Source organism: Terrapene carolina, unplaced genomic scaffold, assembly GCF_002925995.2.
Source record: "Terrapene carolina triunguis isolate 2854851 unplaced genomic scaffold, T_m_triunguis-2.0 Scaffold194, whole genome shotgun sequence".
Taxonomy (NCBI): Eukaryota; Metazoa; Chordata; order Testudines; family Emydidae; genus Terrapene; species Terrapene triunguis.
In genome coordinates this window covers 3,836,024-3,859,225 of record NW_020664545.1, presented here as the reverse complement: position 1 = coordinate 3,859,225, position 23,202 = coordinate 3,836,024, and the positions used below count along the sequence as shown (strand labels likewise).

The 23,202-nt window shown below is 59.5% G+C and overlaps 2 protein-coding genes across 2 annotated transcripts in view; one reads left to right on the top strand and one right to left on the bottom strand.

Annotated features, from left to right (window-relative positions):
* ADAMTSL5 (ADAMTS like 5) overlaps positions 1–7,408 on the bottom strand; it is a 19,173-nt gene extending 11,765 nt beyond the window's left edge. The window contains exons 1-2 of the mRNA XM_026655008.2: positions 6,801–7,408; positions 3,250–3,319 (exon numbers count right to left, since the gene is read on the bottom strand). Coding sequence (XP_026510793.1) covers positions 3,250–3,319; positions 6,801–6,910 — 180 coding nt within the window. The 5' untranslated portion in view covers positions 6,911–7,408. The remainder of the gene's footprint in view (positions 1–3,249; positions 3,320–6,800) is intronic.
* A 7,001-nt stretch (positions 7,409–14,409) lies between these two features.
* Positions 14,410–23,202, top strand: part of PLK5 (polo like kinase 5) — a 15,767-nt gene continuing 6,974 nt past the window's right edge. The window contains exons 1-5 of the mRNA XM_026655020.2: positions 14,410–14,577; positions 17,676–17,825; positions 20,058–20,165; positions 21,455–21,571; positions 22,492–22,621. Coding sequence (XP_026510805.2) covers positions 14,410–14,577; positions 17,676–17,825; positions 20,058–20,165; positions 21,455–21,571; positions 22,492–22,621 — 673 coding nt within the window. The remainder of the gene's footprint in view (positions 14,578–17,675; positions 17,826–20,057; positions 20,166–21,454; positions 21,572–22,491; positions 22,622–23,202) is intronic.

Sequence of the window (23,202 nt, the reverse complement as noted above, 5' to 3'; positions counted from 1 at the left end):
GATAGATAGATAGATAGATAGGAATCTGTCTATTACACTGGTGCTCCCTTTGCCCGGAGCTGGAGGCAAGAGCATAAGAACATAAGAACGGGCCTACTAGGTCAGACCAAGGGTCCATCTAGCCCCGTATCCTGTCTTCCGACAGTGGCCAGTGCCAGGTGCCCCAGAGGGAATGAACAGAACAGGGAATCATCCAGTAATCCATCCCCTGTCGCCCATTCCCAGCTCCTGGCAAACAGGCTAGGGACACCTTCCCTGCCCATCCTGGCTAATCACCACTGATGGACCTATCCTCCATGAATTTATCTAGTTCTTTTCTGAACCCTGTTAGTGTCTTGGCCTTCACAACATCCTCTGGCAAGGAGTTCCACAGGTTGACTGTGTGTGAAGAAATACTTCCTTTTATTTATTTTAAACCTGCTGCCTATTAATAAACCTGCTGCCTATTAAAAGCTGGAAGCTGGAAGGAACCTCCAGGCCCAAATCAGTTGCTGCATCTCTGGGACTCCCAGCTGCTGCAATCTTGGGGCCAGATGATGGAAAAAGCCGAGATGCAAATTCCCCCCCTCCCCCGCACACAGATTCACACGCACGGGCACACACATGTGCGTGCAGGCACACACAGAACGCCACACACATATCATACACACACATACGTACATGGGGTTTTGCAGGCCTTGTACTACACACATGCCCGCCCGCCCTCACACACACGTGCACACGGCTACATGGGGGCCTGACCACCAGGAAAGCCGAGTGCCAGAAGCCACTGAGAGACAATGGGCTGGGCTGCGAGTGCAGAGCATCCCCCCCTTCCCCCCCCGTGGAAGCTGACCCACAGATGAGCTGTGCCAGGGTCCAGCGGCCGCCCGCTCTGGTGGCAAACTACAACCTCCCACCCTAAGCCTCTTTGATGCTTCCTGGGACAGCCACCAACCCTGGCATTCAGCCAGACCCTGGGGGCTCAGCCCCCCTCTCACTCAAACACCCCCTGGAGCTGTGGGCGGAACGACCCGTGCAGGAGACCTGGGGCAGATGCACCCAGGGCCCCATTCGCGGTTGCCCTGCAACCTCGTGCCAAGTGGGCACAGGGCACAACTGTTGTGAGCGTGATCGTTTGCACGAGGGTGCAGAGCTCTGCCGTGCCTGCCTAGAGGAGCCCCTGCCTGTGTCCTTAACCCAGCCCTAGGACAGGAGGGATGAGCTCAGTGCCATGGGTGGATCCCCGCCTCGGTGGTTAGGGCAGGGGGAGGATGCAGGCCTATTTGGTAATTCGCACACCAGTGACTTCTTGTCTGCAGCGTGTTTCCTGGGGCCTGCGCAAGCCTCCTCCACGCCCAGGGCTGGGATTCCCAGGGCCCCCCCCACCCCCCACTGTTGCGCTGGGTTAGATTCTTCCTTTGCTGACGGGCTCCCCTTGTGACACCCTCCCTCTAGCAGTGCAAATGCTGCTCAGAACACAGGCACCAGCCCACGTGGAGCTTACAGCCGAGCTGGCCTTTGTGAAGAGTGATCCACGGAGCCAGGTTCTCACCCCAGCTCTGGGAAGGGGAGTGAGGGGGTCTAGTGGGTTAGAGCGGAATGGGGCTGGGAGCCAGGACGCCTGGGTTCATCTCTTGCTGTGTGGCTCTGGGCAAGTCCCTTCTGGGACACAAATATGCCCTGGCAAGGAATATTACAGCAGTGTCCAGCCACCTCGCTACTTCACTGACGGGCTCTCCCAACAGCTAAAGCCCAGCGTGTTCTCTTGGGGAGTGTGAGACGTTTGTACAGCTACGTCACACGCAGAATATTGGGTTCCAAACCCGGGGAGGAGAAACTTGTCACCTGCAGCAGGGCGGGTCTCTGAGCTGACTCAATGCACACTGAGAACAAGTCACATCTGTCAGCTCGGCCCCGCCCTGTGGTCGTGAGTCCTCCTGGCCACCTTGGGTAACCCCCAAACAGCGTCACACCTGCCCTGCGTCGCAGCTCACTCGACACCCCCACGCAACCGGGCCGATCAGGATCAGCTCCGTGGGCCTCCGGGTCCCAGAATGCACTGGGCCCTCTGGGCGCCGGCCGGAGAATCCCAAGGCCTGGCCTGTTAACTCCGCAGCAGATGCCGGGATTAATGAGCTAAGGGCAGAGCTGGAAATAAACAGGGAGATAAAGGGGGGTCATCTGGCAACTGGGAGAGAAGCAAACGGCCAGGCCTGGCTGGATCAATTCACTTGCTCCTGGACAACATCTCCCCGGGGTCTCCTATGGATCCCAGGATCTCCCAGGGGTCTCCCAAGCCACCCCACCCCACCCCAAAGGGGGGGACCAACCCAGTGACCTGACCCTCCCGAGCTGCCGACCCTGCCTCCCTAGGAGCAGACAAGAGGGGAGGGCTGGGTCATCCAGTTAAAGAGACACAGAGCAGCTCTGGCTGCCGAGGAATAAAGCAGCTAAGAGAAGAGACTATTTCCTGTATGACGAATGGAACATGCCTCCCGCAACGGAGGCCCATTGCTGCTGGAGATGAGGCCCTGACCGCTTGTGGCTGCTACCGATCTCCCCCCACCCCCGGGAGCGGGGGGGGGGTGTCTGTTACTCCCAGAATCCTGGCCAGGTTCCAGCTGGAGACACTTACATCCTATCTCCCCCAAAATCCCCTCTATAGCTGTTGTTGCTTTGTGTTGTCAAACAGCTGCCAGCTCTCACTCCGGGGGGGGGGGGGGGCTGCACTGCAGTGGGGGTGGGAATGCTTCGATAAGGACAGATGAATTGCTATCTGTCAGTTAGCCAGATACAGTTGCATTGGGACCCTTGGCAAGTGCTTAGAGTTATTTTTATTTCCAGAGCTCTGGGAGGGCCAGAGACTCCCATGCTTCAAGGCATGAGCCAACCCGTAAATCACAGGGGTCAGGAAGGAAATTTCTAAGGGGGAAGGTTGTTCCATTATTGTCACTGCAGGGTTTCGCACACCTGCCACTGTAGCAGCTGGTGCCAACCCCCATCAGAAAAGGAACGCTGGGCTAGACAGGCCGTGGGTCTCATCCTGCCTGGTAGTTCCTATGTTCCTCGCTTGGTGTGTATCTAGGCCTATTGTCTGTTAGGGGTTGGCAGGATCCTGCAGTTACAGGTGGTGATACCACGACGTGCATCAACGGGGACAGATATCTGGGGAGATGATCCCCACATTGCTGCAGGCTTGGGCCAGGCCTCAGTGAAGGTCTGTCCTCCGATCTGGCCTGTCCACATGGTCTCTTCTCCTCCACTTACCTGAGTGCTGCCGATGCCCCAGCCAACACTCAGCCAGGCCAAGAGCAGGACGGTCCCCAGGGAACTGTGCCTGCAAAAAGCCAGAGAGAAAACTCAACGGGGATTCCAGAGTTTGCCCTGCCCGGCACGTCAGCCCCCCGACTCCCTGCTAGGTGGCAAAATCTCCCACACTCCCTGCCCCATGGAACTTATACAGACCAGGCAAAGGAAGCATTTTGAACCCCCATTTCATGGGTGGGTGGGGAGAGTTGTGGCCCAGGGAGGCGAGTGACTCACCCAGTGTTGCACAGAGAGACTGTGGGGGAGCTGGGAACTGAACCCAGGTCGTCTGGGTCCCAATCCAGTACCTGACCCACAGTCAGTCACAATGCTGGCCCTGGCACACCTGAGATGCCATGGGCCGAGGCTGCTGTTCCAGCCCAGACAGGCATGGGGGAGCCAGCGAGAAAGGCCAGGCTGGTGTAATTCTTCAGATTCAAGGAGGCTGGAGAAGCAGCCAAAGCTACTGAGGTTGGCCAGTTCTTAGAGGCACATGGGGGAACAGGGATGGTGGGGGGATCTCTGGAGTGTGTATCCCCCCCTTAGTTACCCACATTCATATCTATCGGTGCATGAGAGACGGGATCCCTGCGAAGCACGCTTGGCCTGGCCCCGGCCCTTCCCCCACTCCCCCGAGATTTCGGCCTGAGCCAGACAAGACACACAGAGATAAGACAAGACAGGACAGCTCAGGTGTGAGATCATCGGGGAGGGGAACAAGGTGGGGTGGATTCCTGCCAGTCATGGGGGTGGCGGTCTGACTGGAGATGTGGGGGAGGAGGGTCTGGGATGAAAAATGTGGGGCCAGATTTTGACCCTCTCCCCTGCCCCTCCAAAACAAATGTATTTGTGGTTTTTTTGGGGGGGGGGGGGGTCAGTTCAGACCATTGCGGGGTGGGGGGTCAAGCTATAAAAGCTGCATCCACATCTGGGCTCCAGGCCCAGACCCCACAAATCTGGCGGTGTTTGACGGTGGGGTGAGGGTAGGCCCACCCTAAACTTGGGTGAGAGAGCAGAGAGACAGGGCAAAGAGGAGGCTGGTCCAACCTTGGAGGAGGTGTGGGGGTGTGTGAAGTGTGTATGGGGGGGGAAATGGGGTGGGGGCTGGGAGGGGCGGAGGAGACAAGAGCGAGAGGCCAGGTGCCTAGGACGCGGGCCGGCCTCATGGGTCGGGCACTGGCCTGCGACTGGGATCTAGGTTCAATTGGAGTCTGTGCCACTCCCTGGGGGAGCTTGGCGGGTCACTTCTCATTCCCCATGGGCCATTCAGCTCCTGGCCGCGCTGCCTGCCTGGAGAACAGCCCGACGGGGAGGAATTGCTCCGCTGGCTGCTCCGTCCCTTCCCCCCCCAGCCCCGTGCGGCACTGGCAGGACAGGGCATCCCGCGGCCCCCACTGGGAACCGAGCTGAAAGCGAGAGGTGAAACCCTGAGCCGCTGATAGAAGAGTCAAGACTTCGAGATGAGTCATGCAGCCAGCCTGGGCTGTGCAAAGCGGGAGGCACCCGAGGAACGCCACATCCACTCAGCAACCAGCCCTGCACAAAGTGCTGCCAGGGGCTGGGATCTGTCCCTAGAATTTCGAGACCAGAATGCTTCTAGAATGTGCCGGCTGCTTCTAGAGTGTAGAACCTACATAGTGGCTAGGAGGCTCATGCCACCAGCTCACCTTGGGTTCTAGAGCATTTCAGAACTCAGGGCAGGGCTCTGGGTGCCTGGCGCTGCACTCCAGACAGACACACACAGGTACACAGCGTCCCTGCCCCAAAGGGCTTGTGATCTAAGGGAGCGCTAGCCTGCAAACCCCGCCCCCCCCCCCGGCCAGCCTATCCTGCGTGTTCTAGAATTTAGAACCCATTAGAATCGAGCCGGGTTCTAGAATGTAGCCGCCACGGGCTCACGTGGGGTGCGAGAAGGCTGGGTCCCCTAGGCCTGCACATGGATCTGGGATGAAGCGACATGCTCACGGGGTGGGGTTCGAACTCGGCGGGTTCTAGACTGCACCCCACTCAGAATTCCTGGAGCTCTGAAACATAGAACCCTCCTCAGAACAGTGTCCGGTTTGAGGGATTCCATTGCTATGCAGGGGAGAACAAGCAATGCAATTTTTTGCCTTGAAAAATTCTACATTAACCACCCCTCCTCCCACCCCCGGCTGCCCTGGGTTTTCCCGCAGAAGTTCAGGCCGGGAAAGTCCTGCGGGGGCGTTGTCTCCATCCGTCCCTGCTCCCGCTGCCTGGCTGATGCAGGGAGCTTTTACAGATGAGTCCCGCCGTTGTTCAAAAGAGGAGTCCGACGTGGAACAAGCGGAGGTGCGACTGGGGGTATAGTTTTGTGTCTGGTCCTTTTGCAGGCCCCAGAACAGAACACGCTGGCCAGAGCCCTGCCAGGATGGTAGCCTGGGCTGGTGATGGTTTCACTCGCTGGGCCACACCCTACCCTGCTCTCTAGTGATACACAGGGAAGGAAGGTAGAATCCAGCCCACGGGGCAGAAACAGGGCCCCAGTCCTGCACCCGGACACACATTCGGCCTGATTCTCCTCGCACTCACGCCAGAGGGGGACGGCTTGGGTGAGGGAAGGTGGCAGGATCAGACCCGTTCACCACCCTGAGATGCCCTCTGGGTGTGCCAGTGCTGGCGAGTTAATGCCATGCCCGTGTGTGAGGGTGCTGGAGGGGCAAGGATCCCCAACTCCTGGAGGTGCCCTTGTTAACCTATCCTCACTGCACGGGAGGTGACCAGAGACTGCAGCCAGCAGATCACCAACCCCTCCGTGTGCCAGGGCACTGAACGTCATTGCACCAGCACCTGGCACACTGGCGGCCCGTGCCAGGCCGGATGGGGTGCTGTCTGCGTGCAGAGGTCACCCACGGAGTCCATCTGAAGCTCTGGGGTACGGTGGGGGGAATTCTCCTTTGATCTCACAGGCTCCGGTGGAGCGGGTTTTATCCAAGCCTGAAGTGTTCAGTATCACAGCAAGCTGCAGCAGCTGGAGATGCTCCACCTGGGACACGACAAGTTGTCTCATGTGGCCGGGGGCGGGGGGGGGGCATACACACGTAAGAACTCTCCCCACTTCTAAATCACAGTGAAACCCACACATCACACCCTGCAGCCTCCCCCCCCCCCCCGGCCTTAAGGAAGCACCTTACGCTGCCCTAGCCCAGGTCAGTTGGAGCTCACAGACCATCTCAGTGACCTGCCTCACGTTTGCTGGCTGACGTTTCCCTGTGCTGTTCCTCTCTCTAAGCTGAGGGCGGGGAAGGATCAAGGAGTTAGAGACGGGCTAGGGCTGGCAGTCAGGACTCCTGGGTTCTGTTTGCTGACCATGAGCAAATCACTTCCCTGCTCTGTGCCTCGGTTTCCCCATCTGTACATTTGGGGCTAATAACATCTGTGGATGTGGTGGGGCTCCCATGGCTAGTGCTCGTCACACATCTGAAGAACCTTCAGACGAGAGGGGCTAGAGAAGGGCAGATTGCAAAGGGTTAATAAGAAAGAAATACTCTTACCAGATGCCCTGGGAGCCCATGGTCAGCTGGCTGGATGTCAGGCCCTCCTGGCTTTCTGTGCCCGTTCCTCTCCTTCCGCTAATCCTGGCATCAGGTGGGCGCTTTGCCATCCCAGCTCCCACCTGTATCTCCTGGATGCTGGTGGCTTGGGCTCACAGCCCAGAGGGGAGCTGGCAACTAACTGTCCCAGGTGCCTGACCTTCTCACGAAGATTTCAGCCTCTGATCAGACCTGAGCACCCGGACGGGGACTTGCGCACGGGTGAGAGTCCAGCCCAGCTCCCTTCTCCAGAAACTCCTGCGCTCTCATTCCCAAGCAGCCCGTAGCCTTGGAGTCCGGCCCGCGTCGGCTTGGACGGCGTCCCATGTGCTGATCCTCCCGGGGGCTGGTGTGTGTGGGGGAGGTGGGGGCCGTGCTGGGGTAACTGGTTCCTGGGTTTAGCTGTCCCAAAACGCTGGGGGAAGGCGGGTTCTCTCTCCCAGCCGCGCAGCGTCCCGTGCGGTTCCTCGGGGAGAGAGTCCTTTTCCTTTCTCCTCCCCTTACGTCGTTTCACTTTTTAATGCTCTGATCCTGCCTACAACAACTGGCGTTATTAATATTCATACCGAAAGGTGCACATGGCCGTCCCGGTTTCCCACTTAACCCTTGAGGGCCCGTGCTGCTGTGACAGGGAACGCGCCGCGGCCGGGCCCTTCCCTAAAGGGAGCAGGGCGAACTGGCTGGGCGAGTCCGAAGTGTTTTCCCCTTTCGGAGGAAAATGCTGAAAAAAACCTGCTGATTTGTTTCTATCCTGCCGGGTTTGGAGCCAGGGCAGAAAGGGTAAGTTAACCCTTTGATCCATGGCATTTTCCAGGCTGCCGGCCAAACCTGCCGTTGGGAGGGGTTGGGCCGTATCAGCTATAAATAAATACACAGGGCCAAATTCAGAGCTGGTGGAGGAGGGTGCCAAGCAGGCCAAAGCCAGGGGTGATGTAAATGACTTGTGGAAGCTCCTCAGCTGGGGTCACACAGGCCTGCTCCTGATCATGCTTCGGCCCCAGTGTAAATCAGGATGGAGCCGCGCCGGGGTTAGAGAGCGGGGTCCAAACGACCGGTCTGCCAGGCAGCGGGGGGTGCAAGGGATGTGCAACTCTCAGCGGCGAGGAGGGGAAGAGGACAGGGTAGGGGGAGAAACTACCCCAGACGCCCTCCTGTCCTGCCTGCTGCTCCCCCGTCCTGGTCCGTGACACTCACAGGTGGGCCAATCAGTGCAAGTCACACTGACGGCCACCAGGCCTCGTTCTGTTCACACTGTCGCCAGCGGCTCCTGGCACTTGCTCTTGATTCACACTGGTGCCAATGACGAGGGGGGGTCAGGCCAGTGGGCAACCCGCTGCACAGCCCCCGCCCCCCCGAGTTCGGCCCACTCCCCCGCCCCGTGCGTCCTCTGCCAGTGCTAGCGGCTTTGTTGTTTCAATCCCAACTTGTTTCCCGCAGAGCGGAGATCCTGCCCCTTCCTGCGGGCCGGGGTTACAGCAACTCCTGAGCTTCCCAGAAAACGCCGGGGCTGAGCTGTGCGTGCGGCAGGGGACCCAAACCCAGCCACGGGGACACCTGGCTTCCATGTCGTTCTTCAACCCAAAGTTCCCCTCCTGGCGAGGCCCGTGGGAGGGGCCCAGCGGCTGACCGGCTCAGGGAGGGCTGCATGGAGGGGCCAGCTCCGCTTTCCCTCGCGCCTGGGGCTCCCCACGTCGAGTGCTCGGCCAGCGTCAATGGGACTATTTCACGGCGAGGAAGGAATGTGCCCACGCTCACGGGCAGAAGCAGCTCTCAGGAGGCCCGACTCTGGCCCTGTTCTAGCCCCTGGACCCTACTCCTCTCCCAGAGCTGGGAGCGGAACCCAGGAGTCCTACCTCCCAGTCCCAGCCCCCTAGACAGCATCCCTGTCCCTTCTCTGAAAGCCCCGGGCCCATTGCAAGGTAAAGCGAGGGCCCGTCACCCTCCCGCGGCCTCGCCCCAGAGACTCAGCGCCTTCCCGCTGCAGCCTAGCACGTCTCGACTTCCATCCCCTAGATCTTCCGGCCCCACGGACTCCCAGGGGCTCCACCCCACAGTCCCAACAAGCCCCTGGCAGGCGGAGAGCCATGGACCCACCCCCCAGCACTACCCTGCTCTGCTGGGGGCGCTCGCTCCCCTAGCCGGCTGGGAAGATAGGGCAGATCTCGACCCCCTCCCCTCCCAGGGCTGGGATCAAGCAGTGACAGGAGGCTGGGGGGCATTTCTATTTCCCCCACCCCTGCTGGAGCGCCCCCCGCTATGTAGGGTTCAAAGCAACCAGGGGCATGGGGGGCAGAGCTCAGCTCCCATCAGCCCGCAGGTGCCGAGTGCCGGGGCTGGGCTCAGAGCCCGTCCCAGACAGGATGTTTTTGGCGCCGTTCCCCGCCCCACTGCAGTGCAAAGCCAGCGGGCGAACCCTGGGAGGTGACAGAGATACGGGCTCCAGCCTCGTCCCCTGCCAGGGCCAGCACCGCAAGGGAGATCCTAGTCCAGGGGGATGCCAGGCAGGGCCTGCTGCCCTCCCCGGACCCTCCTGGCAGGGAGGGCAGAGATGGGGACCAGAGCATCAGGGGCTTGTCCCCTTGCCCCTCGCGAGGCACCAGCTCCCTGAGTCGCTGGGGAGAGGGGAGGTCCTGGCTGAGGCTGTTGCACACGTAGGAGGGGGCGGGCAGTGCTGCGCTGTGCCAGTGATGTGGGGGTAGGTGCCCCGGCCACACGGGTGATATGCCAAGTCCTGGCCGTATGCCCAGAGCTCATTGTACTGGTACCAACAGCCCGTGGGCACTCTCTGCAGCCTGCCGGTGAGCTGGCCTGGCCCTACGTGGGAAGGGGGGCAGCCGGGGCGGGGTTGGGAGGAATCCAGGCTTTGGCGCCGACGTCCCCAGCCCCCCAGCAGTGCCAGCCTCAGGGAGCTGGGCTTGCCTAGCCCAGCCTGGCCCACGATCACGGCCCGGCTGGGGGTAAGACCCCCCTGGTTTGAGACTGAGAGCTCGGAGGGCTTGCGGCTGGCATGGGCAGGTTGGGGGGGGGGGCTCTGAGAACACCCTTCTGCTCCCACCCTGCACCCTGAACCAGTCCTCCCCAAGAGCCCTGCCTGGCCCGCCTCGTGTCCTTCCCCACCCCACAGCCTTCCCCACTCCTGGGAGCAGGCCAGGCCACCAGGCCAGTGCTGAGAACAATGGGATAACGGGGGTGGGGAGGACCCCACAGGGAGTGGCAGGCGGGTAAGTTCTGTGCCAGGCCACACACTAGGGCCAGGGAGTGGGGGCACGAGGGGTTTGGGTTGCCAATTTTGGTTGGACGTATTCCTGGAGGTTTCATCACATGACATAATCTTTCATTAAAGATGGATCTTTAATTGCTGGAGACTCCAGGACAATCCTGGAGGCTTGGCAACCCGACGAGGGGCTGATGGTTGGGGGATTAGAGAGGATGGAGGGGCTGGGAAGAGCTGGGGGGGATACAAGGGGCTGGGAAAGATGGGCAGAGCGAGGGGGGCTCCACCTTTTGCTGGAATGCAGCTGACACCCCCCCACACACACACCCCGAGAACAAGGCCAGCGCATGCAGTGCATGCTGGGAAATGGGCATCTCCTCGCACCTGCAGCTGGGCTGTGCCTTGTTCTCCTGCCAAGGCTGCTTCGGGACTGGGGGGGGGGGGGGGGGCACGGCCCTCCCACCTCCGGCCTTGGGAAGGAAGATGCTGGCAGGGGCAAGGCCGCTCCCCACCTCCGCAGGAGAGGGCCCGTGGCCTGAGGCTGGGAGAATCTGGCCCCAGAGCTCCCCAGCAGACCAAGGGGACGGAGGGGAGCCCGGGCCACACCCCTCGGGGAGGCAGCTCTGGACGCCCTCAGGCCCCTGCGGGGAGCTGGGAACCATTTCCTGAGTCAGTTTCCTCCACCTGCGGCTCAGCATCCTCCCCCATGGCCGTGGGGCGCTGGCGGTATGGGGAAGGGGGCGGGGGGATAATTAGCCAGGTGCCTGCCTGAAGCCTTCGTTCACGGACACGTCAGCACCTCGCCCGCCGGAGGGATGGTGGCCGGCAGCTCCCAGCATGGCCTTGGTGGGACCCACAGCAGCTGTGTTCGTGGGGCGGGGGGGTTCAGAGACAAGCTCTCCTAGTGGGGGTGCTGAGGTATTGATCCCGGGCCAGGATTGGGCCTCAAGTCCGTCTCCCTTCCAGGAGCTTTGCACCGTTCAGCTCTGCTCCCTGCCCCGTAGCACGAGGACCGGGGAGGAGATCGCAAGTGCGCCCTTCCCCCAGCCACACACCATCAACCCCTGGAACTCACCGCTGCAGAATGTCACTGGGGCGAGCAGCATGAAGGGATCCACATGAAGAGGAGCACAGCAGGCATCTTCTTTAGATGGGCCTCCCTGACCATCTGTCTGTATCCACCTGCTGTCTCTTGTACTTCGGTTGTGAGCTCCTTGGGAAGGGCCAGCTGTTTGTTCTGTTTGTACCGCGCCTAGCGCAGCGGGGTCCTGGTCCGTGACTGAGGCTCCTAGGTGCTACCCCAATACAGATGAAATCGTAAATAATAATAGTCCATAAGCTGTTTGCAGGCCTCAGCACTAGCTCTTCTTGGTCCTAGAAAATCCAGGGACGACGCCACCTCCTGCTAGGCACCACGTCCTGGCACCTTATCTTTTAACTACCTGGGTTTACACAGGCATCTGTTCTGCAGCACACTCTTGTAACAATACTACCTAAGAAGAAGGGATCAGGCATTTCCCACAAAGAACAGCCCCTGCAGTGACACTGGCTAAGGGAAACCGACATGACTCCCAGTCCTCATGCTTCAGAGCATATGCTCAGGGAGGGTCAGGAAGGGATTTAGCTCCCATGGGGAGAGCATTGCAGTTTTTAAAAGCCATACGGAGCGTCTGGCACTGGCTGCTCTTGGAGGCTAGACGTACCGATGGAGTGTTTGCAGCCTGCTTTCCAGATCGAGAGAGGAATGCAGCCTTCTTGGATTTCAACCTGGTACCACATTGATGGACTTGGGGAGTTTACAGAGATCATTGGTCCGGGACTTGTAAATAACAGGGAAGCAGAGACTATTTTATATAGTTCTTTATCATAGCACCAAGAGGCTCCAACTAAGGTCGGGGCTCCATTGTGCAAGGCGCTGTATATAAAAGTTAATAAGAGACGGCCCCTACCCCGGAGAGCTTACAGTCTAACCAGCCCAGACCAAGGAAGGATTGTTATCCCCATTTTACAGATGGGGAAACCAAGGCACACAGCAATGACGTGACTTGCCCAGGGTCACACAGGGAGTCGGGGCAGAGCCAGAAATTGCTCCCATATCACCTGTATCCCAGCCCCGTAGCCTGCCCACACGACCACCTTCCAGTCTCACTAAATCGCTGCAGATCCAGGTGCTAACAGGGGATGGGGATGCACCTTCAGTGAGAGACTCTTTGACTAATCGGACCTTGTGTTGTTTCTCCGTACACGGCGTACTGAAAAGAAAGGGCCCTGGCCCTGGGACTCAGCACTCAATGGGTTAAAGTTTTATGGTGCTTGTTGGGGGACGGGGAGCAGCTGTTCCCAGCCCCTGTTTTGGCTGCTCGCCAACCCTGCAGAGTTTAAAGCCCCCAGCTGCAGACTCCGGTCCAAGGGGAAAGGCTCCCCAGAGACAGACCTATCCTCTCGCCCCAACTCCCAAGTCACTGGGCATCAGCCAGGCTGGGTGAAGGTGGTAGGGCATGTTCCCCCCCAGGGGCCCCCAGCTGGAAAGAGGGGGTGCAGTGAAAGGAGGTGTGTGTGGGGGGGGGAGAACTTGACACCTCGTCTTTGCATCCCTCTACCCCAGAGGGGATCTGAGCCCTCCCAGGGACAGGGGGTGCAGAACTCCAAGGTAGAGCTGGATTTCCACATTCCAGGGGAGCTGGGATCTGGGAGTCTGGTTTAGGCCAGATCCGCGATAGGGAAGGAATCTCTCCCTCCCCCAAAGTGTGTAACAGGGAGGAAAAGTGGAGGGCATTGGCTTCCCCACAGCCCTGAGCAGGGGTCCCCCGGCCCTAGCCCACGATGCTCCTGTGCAGTGATTAACCCCCTGCCCCTTTCACCAGGGCGTGAAATTAACTGTGTGTGTCAATTGCATTTGGGGGCCCTTGGGGTGGGGCGAGGAACCCAGGGTGACTGCAGGAGAAGGAGGGGGCTCCTTCATGCCTGGCTGGTTTCTCTCTCCTCCCAAGTGCTTTTGCTTTTCTTGTCATCAGCATCGGCAGATGGGCGGGGACCCCCACCCTGCCTCACGCGCGGGAGCAGAGAGGCAGCCACCTGGGATTCAGCTCAGTCCCCCCGCCTGGCTCAGCCTGACCCATCCCTTCCAGCCGGAACCTAAAGGGACCCAACCGAGGTGCCAGGACTGGGGAAATGAGGCTCATGGCTGGACCCAGGAGTCCGTGGGGACCCTGCCTTCTAAACAAGTCCCTCTTCTCCCCAAACCCAGACAGCCACCAGGCTCTCCCTGCAGCCTGTTCTCCGTCCAGGGGTGAAAAGCAGAAGGTGCCACTGTAAACACCAGGAGATCCAGTGTCAGACACACATTCCACAGGCCTGGCGTCACAGCCCGGCTCGTCCCCCTGCGACCAGCCCCACGGAGGGAGCGCGCACCCCGACGTCGGCCAGGTGGCACTGGCTGCTTGCTGATGGCGTGGGAAGACATGGCAAGAGCTGCCCGCCTGGGGGCTGGGTCAAGGCGGTGAGATGGGAATGTTTGGGCAGGACCCACAGCGGCAGACCCAGCAGCGCCAGCCCCAGGGGAAATAGCAAAGGAGTCGGTGCTCCTGTAATGCCCAAAGCACTTCATGAGCACTCGCTAATGAAGCCACCTTTTTGAGTTAGCTCAGCATCAACCCTATTTTGCAGATGGGGAAACTGAGGCACGGAGGGGGAGGGGACCGCTGAGGTCACACGGCAAGTCAGCAGCAGAGCAGGGATCAGATCCCAGGCGTCCAGGTTCCCACTCCTACATGCAGAACCCTAGGCCACACCTCATTTGCATGTCATTTACCCAGAATGCTCTATCCTAGCAGGGTCTCTCCATGCAGTGGGATTTGATTCTCATCCCTGAAGCAGCCCGGCCTCTGCTCCCCAGGCCGATGCTGGGAGCCCCTTCTCCCACCCTGCCATTGTGGCTTACTGGCCAGGAGCCGGTGCTGGGGCCAGGGCAAGGCAGAGCCTGCAGGCGGGGACAGCCGCACAGCGTGGGGCAAGACTCCCCTTTACCCTGCTCTGAAGGCTGAGCTTGTGAAGATAAGATGCTGGGGACAGGTTGGGGGGAGCACAGAGAGAGGCTTAGGAACCCCCCAAAACACATGTGATCAGGCCAGCAGCAGAAGCAGGGGCAGATACAGGTTAGGGGGTGGAGCAGGGTTGGGGAAAGCTGATGAATTTACCCCCCCACACACACACACGCACACTGAGTCACCCCCCCTGCTGATTACCTTTCCTTTCATCCCCTCCCTCCATTTCATCCCCTTTCCATGGCCTCTGCCCCTTGCATTCGCTGAGCTGCAAGCGCACAGTGCCACCCATGCCAGTCTGGGGGGGGCACCCATGCGCCCCAGGAGCACGCTGGATCTCCCAGAAGGTTGCCCCTCTTTGGGGGTGCTCGACCAGCAGCGCACGCCCATTTCAGAGGACGCAGGCTGGTTACCCCGTCGCTACAACAGCGGCACCGCCATGGTGACCACAGCATCCTCCTTGCACCTCCAGCTCAGCCTGGTAAGATCAGCCCAGCTCCCAGGGGACAAGGCAAAGACCCCCCTAGGATGGGGACGTATTGGGCCTCCTCGTTGGGAGCTCAGCAGAGAGTCCCAGCATTGAATGCACTATGGGGACTCAACTCCCCTCTCCTCCACCAGCCAGGAGTCCCTCCGGGGCAGGGCAGGATATTGGCCTCGAGGGGTGTGTGCGGGAGAGGGGGGCGGCACTGCCCAATTTGTACCATAATACAAATAACTAAGTGCTCACCCATCACAGTCTTGCTGAAGTGGATGGCCGCCTTTCATCTCTTGTTGAATGCTGCCCCCTCGCCTCTCTCTCCAGCTACTGCAGGCACCGATCCAGGGCCCGGGGAGATCTGAAACTTCATTTCAGGTTTTTTGAGGGTTGCTTTATTCCAAGGCAGATCCAGTCCCTGCGATCCCCAGGGCAGACAACTCGAGCACTGAGACGCTCTCGGTGCAGTGTGGATGTCATGAACAATAAGATGCTGCCATTCTACAGCATGTTCCATCCTAGGATCCTGTTGGGCTTTAGATACATCAATTTAGCCCACAGTCGTCGTCGTCCCCCCCCCAGCATTTTGTAGATGGGGAAACTGAGGCACAGCAAGATTTAAGACCAGTATTTTCCAGCTTGGGTGTCTCAAGTGAAGCGCCCAATCAAGGGGTCTGATCTGCAAAGCTCGCACGCACCTGTAGTGCCCACAGACTTCACTGGGATTGTGGGTACTTGGCACCTCTGCCAATCAGGTCACTTACGCCGTTAAATATGGATCGAGGAGGCCTAGTCTTAGACATCCAAGATTGACAGTGTTGAGCGAAGTGACTTGCCCGCTGTCACCTAGCAAGTTTGGGGCTAAGGCAAGAATGGAACCCAGATAACCACAGCCCCTTAACCACAAGCCCATCCTGCCTGCATTAGAGATCCCGAGGGAGCTGCCGTTTGCTGGGCACTAGCTGTGCCCACCCCCAGAAGTGGCTGCATTTCAGTGGGGCTGTGCTGCCAGAGTGCGGTGGGAGGAGGGGTGCTGGGCACAGTGCGGGTGGGTTATTCTGACCCTTCCCCCTTCACGCTACAAAAGAGGAGGGGGAGCAGCAGACGTGGGAGGATGGAAGGAAGGGGCAGGACGTTTGGGATGTGCCTGGGGGATTCCCAGGATGGGGTTAGGGGCCTTATCGGGGGGGTTTAGGGTCCCTTCCCCACACCCTAGAGATGGAAGGGAAATCAGCTTCTCTATAAGGATCAGAGACAATAGAGATGAAAGAGACCCTAGAACACCTCTTCCATCCCCTTTGCCCACTGCCCTACATGCTGTTCTCTGGCCCAGCTGTACATGGCCCTGGCGTGGGGGCTCCCACCCCTTACGAGACGACCCCCCAGCCACCGATCCCAGCGTCAGGAAGTGCTTCGATCAATCCCAGCCCAAACCCGGGATCACAGCCAGAGCTGGACACCAGAGGGAGCCACGCCAGTGATCGTGCAAGGGAGTCCAAGCCAGCCCTGGGCCTAGGGCTGCCCAGGGCATGGCTAGTTCCAGAGAGGGGGCACTGGGCTCCCCCATGGTTCATGGACATGCAAATGGGGCGCTCAAGGGTGCAACGAGGGGCAGGCGGGAGGGTTTGTCTACACAGGGAAATTCCAAAGCGAAATAAATATCCCAGAACAGAGTCACTTGTACTGTGGAACAGTGGTCACATGGAGGGTGGGTGGGGGGTGGGGGGGTTAGAATGATTTTGATATACCTCTGCAGTGTTTCTCCATGGAGACAAACCTTAAGGGTCAAGGGGGAAGAAGACCGCCCCCCCAAAAGGGCCTCATAGAAAGTTTCTGAACATCCTCCCAGCTAACCCACCCTGTCCCCACAGTCCTGGGGCCACCGCCCCTTGCAGAGGGGACCCTGGGAGAGTAGAAACAAGCAACACAGAGCGTCTCCTTGCTGGTGTGAGCATCGTTACAGCTGGACTCATCCCATGGCGCCCTCCTCACCTGGGCATCTCACAGGACTTTCACTCAGCCATGAAGCCATGCCTCTGGAAGGGACCAGTCCACCACCCCCGAAACACAGCCAGCTCTGGGGTGGAGCAAGGCGGTTGTTGAACAGCCGCACGGCAAAGCTACAGAACAGTGGGGGGTGGCACATGGAGGAGGCGGCTGCATGCAGTGGCAGTGCCATGGGGGTGGGGAGACATGTCGGCTGCAGAATGGACCTGGCAGCATTATCCCGGCTGTGAGCTTTTGCGCGAACACTTGCCGCACGGGGCCAGGGATCTGCCATTCTCAGCCGGAGTTACAGGCTACTTCCACAACGCCAAGTTTAAGCCTTGCGAATACGGCCCCGGATGGGGCATAGGAGGCCTGGGTTCTATCCCCACCCCTGTCACCAATTCTGGACGTGGCCATGGGCAAGACACTCACTCTCTGTTTGCTTCTGTTTTCTTACCCGTCTGTCTCCCCCCTTTGTCCATCTAGGCCGTGAGGGGAGGGGCTGGCTGGGCCTGGGCAGTGCCTAGCATAACAGGGCCCTGATTTCTACCGGCACCTCTGGGCACCATTGTAACAGACCAGGGCTCTTTACATGGCAGGCCTCGCCCCAGGGGGGGCATTGGTCACCCCAGCGCTTCCCCGTCGCTCTGCTCCCTCCCCACGCCCACGTTCAGAGCCGCTGAAACATCCCCAGACCCCTGGTCTGTTTGGGTCATGGATTTTCCATGTTTCTCTGGCTAAAGGCGTTCGCAGGGGCGGGGGCAGATATCAGGCTGTTTCGTCTCTTCCATAACCCCCCCCCCCAAATGTGTGACAAACCCTCACCGCAGTAACCAGCCATGATGCCACCCCGCCCAGGACTCCAGGTGAGGGCCAGGCAAACCATCTCAGAAACCCAGCTGCTGCTCTGCCAAGCCTGGATTCCCCTTTAACGAGCTCTGCCGGCCCCTCCTCTCTGCCCGCCCCCAAGTTGTGGAGTCTTGAGCCCAGATCTTGGGTGTCCAATCGGCAGGCGAAGGGGAGAGCAAGCCCCCGTCCTGCATTATAAGAGGTTTGCAAGTGCTCTGCCTTGAGGACAGTGAGTGGAGCAGGGAGACAGAGCTGGGGAATAGGGGGGTGGGACTGGGGAGTTGCAGAAGCAGTGGGCCCTGGGGAGGATGGAGCATTCAGCCAGCAGGAGGGCCCAGGGAGACAACCTGAGTTACTTCCTAGAGGATCCAGGCACCGGGACGCTGTACAGGAGGGGCCAGCTCCTAGGAAAGGTACCTTTTTTGTTGTTGTTTCCAGCGGTTCTAGGAAGCCCATTCCCCCCAGGGCTGTCAGGGGGCAGAATCTGACAGCAGCTGTGTGTGCGCATCTGATGGGGACAGTGCTACTTCTGCGCTTCTCCAGCACCTGCCACCGGACGCTGGCAATGGATTAAACTCATCCAGTCCCTCTTCCCTTCCCCCCCCCGTGAGGTAGGTAAGTCATTGCGGTCTCCAGTTTAGATGGGGAAACTGAGGCACAGGGGGGAAGGGCGATTTGCCCAAGGTCATCTAATCAGTGACAGAGCTGGGCATAGAACCCAGGAGTCCTGATGCCTACCCCCCTTCCCCTGTTGGATCCACTAGACACCATGCCCTTCTGAGAGCTGGGATTAAAACCCAGCCCCCCCCCCCCCTGCTCTCACTAGACCCCAGCGCTGAGCTGCAACAGGCCACGGGCTGATTCAGGAGAATCTCTGCTGATTCTAGGGATCAGGATGTACCCCGTTAGCCGAAGCCCATGGGGTGCACTCGCTGCAAAAGCAGCAGCGGATTAGCAGCGGGCTGCGCTCACAGCGGGGGCTGCCAGACGTGCCCTCGCTCCTCTGAGGTTCTGGCAGCCACTTACCAGGGAGAAGTTACAACTCATGAATGAGTCGTCGGGGGCTCTTCCCGGCTCCTCCTGGGTGCAAAGGGAACGCTTAGCTACCCCGCTCCTTACCCTCCCTAATACCCCGGGCCCGATCCTCCATCACTTACGCCAGTGCAAACTGCGACCCAATCAGGGGCAGCCGTTTACACCTACTTTGCCCTGATGCCAGTGACCTGGGAATCCGGGGATCAAAGACGCTTGGCCCCAGGACTTCCTCCTGCGGCCAGCTCACGACAAGTCTGCCAAGGGAAGCCCCGAGCACGTCAAGTTACCCTGGATGGAGCAGCCTCATGCACTGGTTAGGGCCCTGCTCCGGGCTGTCGCTGCAGGTCCTGGGTGCCGGAGGCTAGGATGGCTCAGGGCAGAGTGCTCAGCCCGGCTCAATGCCACTCCCCCACGGGTCCAGCCAGGGGCCCACTAGCCCACGCCCGGAGAGCAGGGCTTGCTCCCCACTGGTGCTACTGCAGTGCCCCACCCCAGACAAGGCCTCAGTCTCACTGTGATGGGGAAACTGAGGCACAGTGCGGGGTTAGCCATCCAGTGGTGCTGCAAATTTTTATAGTAGAGGTGCAAAAGGTGGAAACCATGTATTTGAGTTGTCACTACTACTTCAAGCCAGGGGGTGAGGCAGCCCCCCCAGCACCCCAAGTTCCTGCACCTAGAGACCTGTCTGTCTCATTCCCCATCTCTGTTCATAGCGTAACATCCTGTGCTGACCTCACTGCTCTACCAGACAGTGGTGAGGCAGGAATTCAATCAGAGAGAGGTAGTCTGCGTAGTCACTGCGGGCTGGGGTGTAGCTGTTGCCAGGAGAGGGGCCGGTGGGGAAATTCTTGTTGCCAAGCAGAGGAGGGAAGAGGCCCTCGGCCCAGGTTAAGTAGTTTTGCATTCTGGCCTTGAATCCGGAGCCAAAAATCGAGGGGAAGCAGAGCCCGGTGGTGAATGGGCATTTTGTTGTGGAAACTGCTGCTCTCTCCTTGGGGAAACTGAGGCACAGAGGCAAAGCAACTCGCCCGTCAGCTGCTGCTGCACCTGCAGGAGGGTGACTTTGTCTCTTTCAAGAGAGCTGCGTTGGCAGGCAGGAGCGGCCACGTCAGGAAGCAGGAGAGCCCCATCTGCCACGCAAAGCTGCCCACAACACGTACTATCCCCACCGGAAAGGCTGGTGCCTTGTGCAGCATGTGAGGCTCAGCCTGGGCACTGCTGCCTAGTGGTTAGAGCCAGCAATGGGGACTCGGGGCCCCGGCACTGAGGGGAGCAGGCTTTAGGAGTTAAAGCAGGGTTTGGGACGTCCCATCTCTGGGAGGCGAGCCCGACCTAGGACTCCTGGGTTCTAGTCCTGCCATGGGACTAGCTATTTTCCCTTTCTGCAAAACAAGGATCAGCCCCCTTAGGGTGAGCCTGAGCCCCTCAAATGGAAGGGCCAAGGGTCATCATTGGAGGCACCGTCAGGGTGGGAACGACCCTCCCCGGTTGCCCAACCCCCTGGCTTTGTCCCAGGGAAGCTCCCTCCCGGTACAAGTCTCCACAGGGCCGGGGGAGCAGGATGCAGCCCCCGGGTTACCAGAATCCTCACGGCTCCTCCTTGCGTGCAGGGGGCTTTCGGCCGGTGCTACAAGTTCACGGACACGTCCACCGGCAAAGTCTACGCCATCAAGATCGTCCCCCAGTCCCGCATCTCCCGGCTGGAGAGCAGGGGGAAGGTGAGCCAGGGGCTACTCCCTGGGGTGGGGAGGAAGCATCTAGCACTGGCCAGAGAGAGGAGGGGGCTGGCCAGGTGAGCCTTGAGGTCATGCCCCCCCCTCTCTTATCATCCCCCCAGAGGAGCAATTGGCTGCAGCTGGGCCCTGTTCTGCCTTCTCCCAGCTGGGCTGCCTGTGCTGGGGCAGACACCCATGAACTGCGGGGGAAGGTTAACCCTTTCCTTGCCAGCACCCGGGGCTCATCTATACCCCTCCCCCCGCCAAGCCCCATTCCCTTCTTTATAAGGGATTCCCGTGCCCCCTCACCCCATACCTCAATCTTGGGGGCAGGGGTGGGGGTTAAACCCCAGGGTAAACAAAGAAGTCCCCCTCCCACTGCAGACGCTCCACATTCCTCTTGTTCTCACCATCCCTTGTTCTCACCCCGGGGTGTCACCCAGCCCCCGCCCCGCTGAGACAGGGTCTCTGAGGATCACGGAGCAAACCCCGGACCATGCCCAGATGAGCAGCAGCCTCAAATGTCAGTGCAGGGTGAGACCACTTCTCATTCCTACGCATAGGGACGCCCTTGCTCTTGAGCACTGAAGATTGAGAGCGTTAGCTCTGGTGGCCTGGCCAATTCCCACCCTGCAGGTAACTGCAGACTGGGCTACATAATACATTCCCCCCTGCAGCTTCGGTCAGGATCCAGAAATTCCCCATCTGTCTCTATCGTGTGACTCGGCTGTTGCGGGACGGCGATCACATTCCACCGCAGAGCCAGCTGCATTTCAGTGGCAGAGGTGTGATTTCCCTTGCACACACTGTCTGCCAACGGCTTTGGCATCCCTTGGGCCCTCTTGCCCGAGAGACGTGTCAGATCTCGTTAATGTCTCGGTCTTGCTGGTCATTTTACCAGCTTATGTTGGCATCAACCAAAAAGCATGAATGCTGTGAGGTAGCTGGGTTCTGACGCTAATGAAATGGCCAGTGGTGGGTAGGTAGGCACAGCTGCCACCTACAGGCTGCGATCTGAACGGCATAGCTGTGTTTCATAGGCCCTATACTGCTAGCAGCTAATGGGGTTTCTCCTATCGCTCCAGTAGCAGAATGATCTAAGTTCTATCCCTATTGCTGTCCCCGTCTCCCTGCCAGCTGTGAAACTCCTAGCTGGGCGCGAGGACCCAGGCGGAGCAGGGGGCGTGTGTGTTTTCCACAGCGCTGTATGATTCTAGCTGACTCCAGCGCTTCGGGCTCGTGACTCGTTTCACTTGCGATTTGTGTGCGTGTCTGCAATTCTCCTCCCGCAGGTCGAGAGGGAGATCGAGCTGCACAGCCACCTGAGCCATCGGCACGTCGTGGGCTTCCACCGGCACTTTGCTGACCGGGACAACATCTACATGATCCTGGAGTACTGCAGCCACAAGGTGAGCCAAGGCGCTGGGCCCCGGATCTCATCAGGGAAGGGAGCCAAGTCCTGTTCAAAGAAATACCTAGACTCAGAACCTCCAGGGTGTTTGCACGCTTAACTTCTGTTGAAATCCAGGGAAATTAGGAGCCTACACCCATTTGGGGCCATAATAACTTGGGCGTCTCTCCTGAATCTTTTCCAATCCTCTGGGGTCTGCAAATCTGGCTTGAAAATACGAGACCAGCTTTTATCTGGCTTGCAACACATCCCGAGAGGCCTGTTGGACTAGCATTGGGAGAGGCAGCCTGGTCTAGAGCAGAGAAGGTGCTGGGATTCTGGAGAGCTGGGTTCTGGTCCCTGTGATCTACTGTGTGTGACCTCAAGTGAGTCACTTTCCCCTCCTTCCCTCCCACTCTTTGTCTCCTTTCGACTCAGAGCTCTTCGGGGTGGGGTCTCTCACTGCGTGTAAGGGCAGCACGGGGGCTCTGATCTCAGCCCGGAATGGTCGTTAGTCCTTAGGCTGCTCTAAATTACACTGGGGCAGCGGAAGATTTCCTGGGAGCAGCAGAGGAGTCACTCCAAACACAGCTGATTGAAAGGGACAGACGCGTTTATTTTTCAGGGCTGGCTCTTTAGTTAACTAAGTGAAGGGTGGGGCAGCTTTCAGAGGCGCTGCCTCCAGCAGCTCCACTGAACCTCCGACAAGCGGAGATGGGCTGGAAATGTGGACGTCAGGCCCAGCTGTTGAGCGCCCGAGGGTCAGAGGAAGGGGGGATGGGTTTGACTCAAGCCCCTCTGCCCCCTACCCCGATCCAATCTGTCCTCAAAGGCGGGGCGGGGGGTTACCAGCTCCTTGGACCGTGCCACCGTTAGGAGGCCTGTGTGCTGTGCTGGACCAGATCTGTCACCGATTTGCTTTCCTCTGCCCATCCCCAGTCCCTTGCCCACATCCTGAAGGCCAGGAAAACTCTGACGGAGCCAGAGGTCCGATATTACCTGAGGCAGATCATTGCGGGGCTGCGCTACCTCCACCAGCAGGGCATCATCCACCGCGACCTCAAGCTGAGTATGTGGCGCGGGCCGGCGGCAACGAGCATGGGGCCGGCTGCAGCACAGGGTGACGCCGGGTGGAGGGGGGGATCCCCAAAGGGTGCAGGGGGAGAGACCTCGCCAGCGATGCATTGCCAGCTTACACATCACCCTCTGATGCCGAGCAGGTGCCCGTGGGAAAGCGGCTGGCAGAGGGAACCGGATTCCATCCCACCGCTCCAGAGTCCTCGCCTAATGAATGGACGTGCTAGGGGACTTGGCTGCAGTGGGGACAGGAGGGCAGTATTGCCTACTAGTTACAGCCAGGGCGTGGGAATCAGGACTCCTGGGTTCTATGCTTGGGAGGTGCAAGGGTTGGAGTGTGGGGAGGCCAGGGGGGGTTGGAACTCCTGGGTCTTTTTTTCCAACTCTGAGGCCTGTGGAGCAGGTTGCTGGGTGCCAGGACTCCTGGGTTCTGGTCTCAGCTCTGGGAGGGTGGCCCTATAGGTTGGGGGAGCGGAGGGAAGGGGCTGGTCCTTGGGGCTCCTGGGTCCTCTCTCCAGCCATGAGAAGCGTTGAGCTGGTTCTGGGGTGCCAGGACTCCTGGGTTCTGGTCCT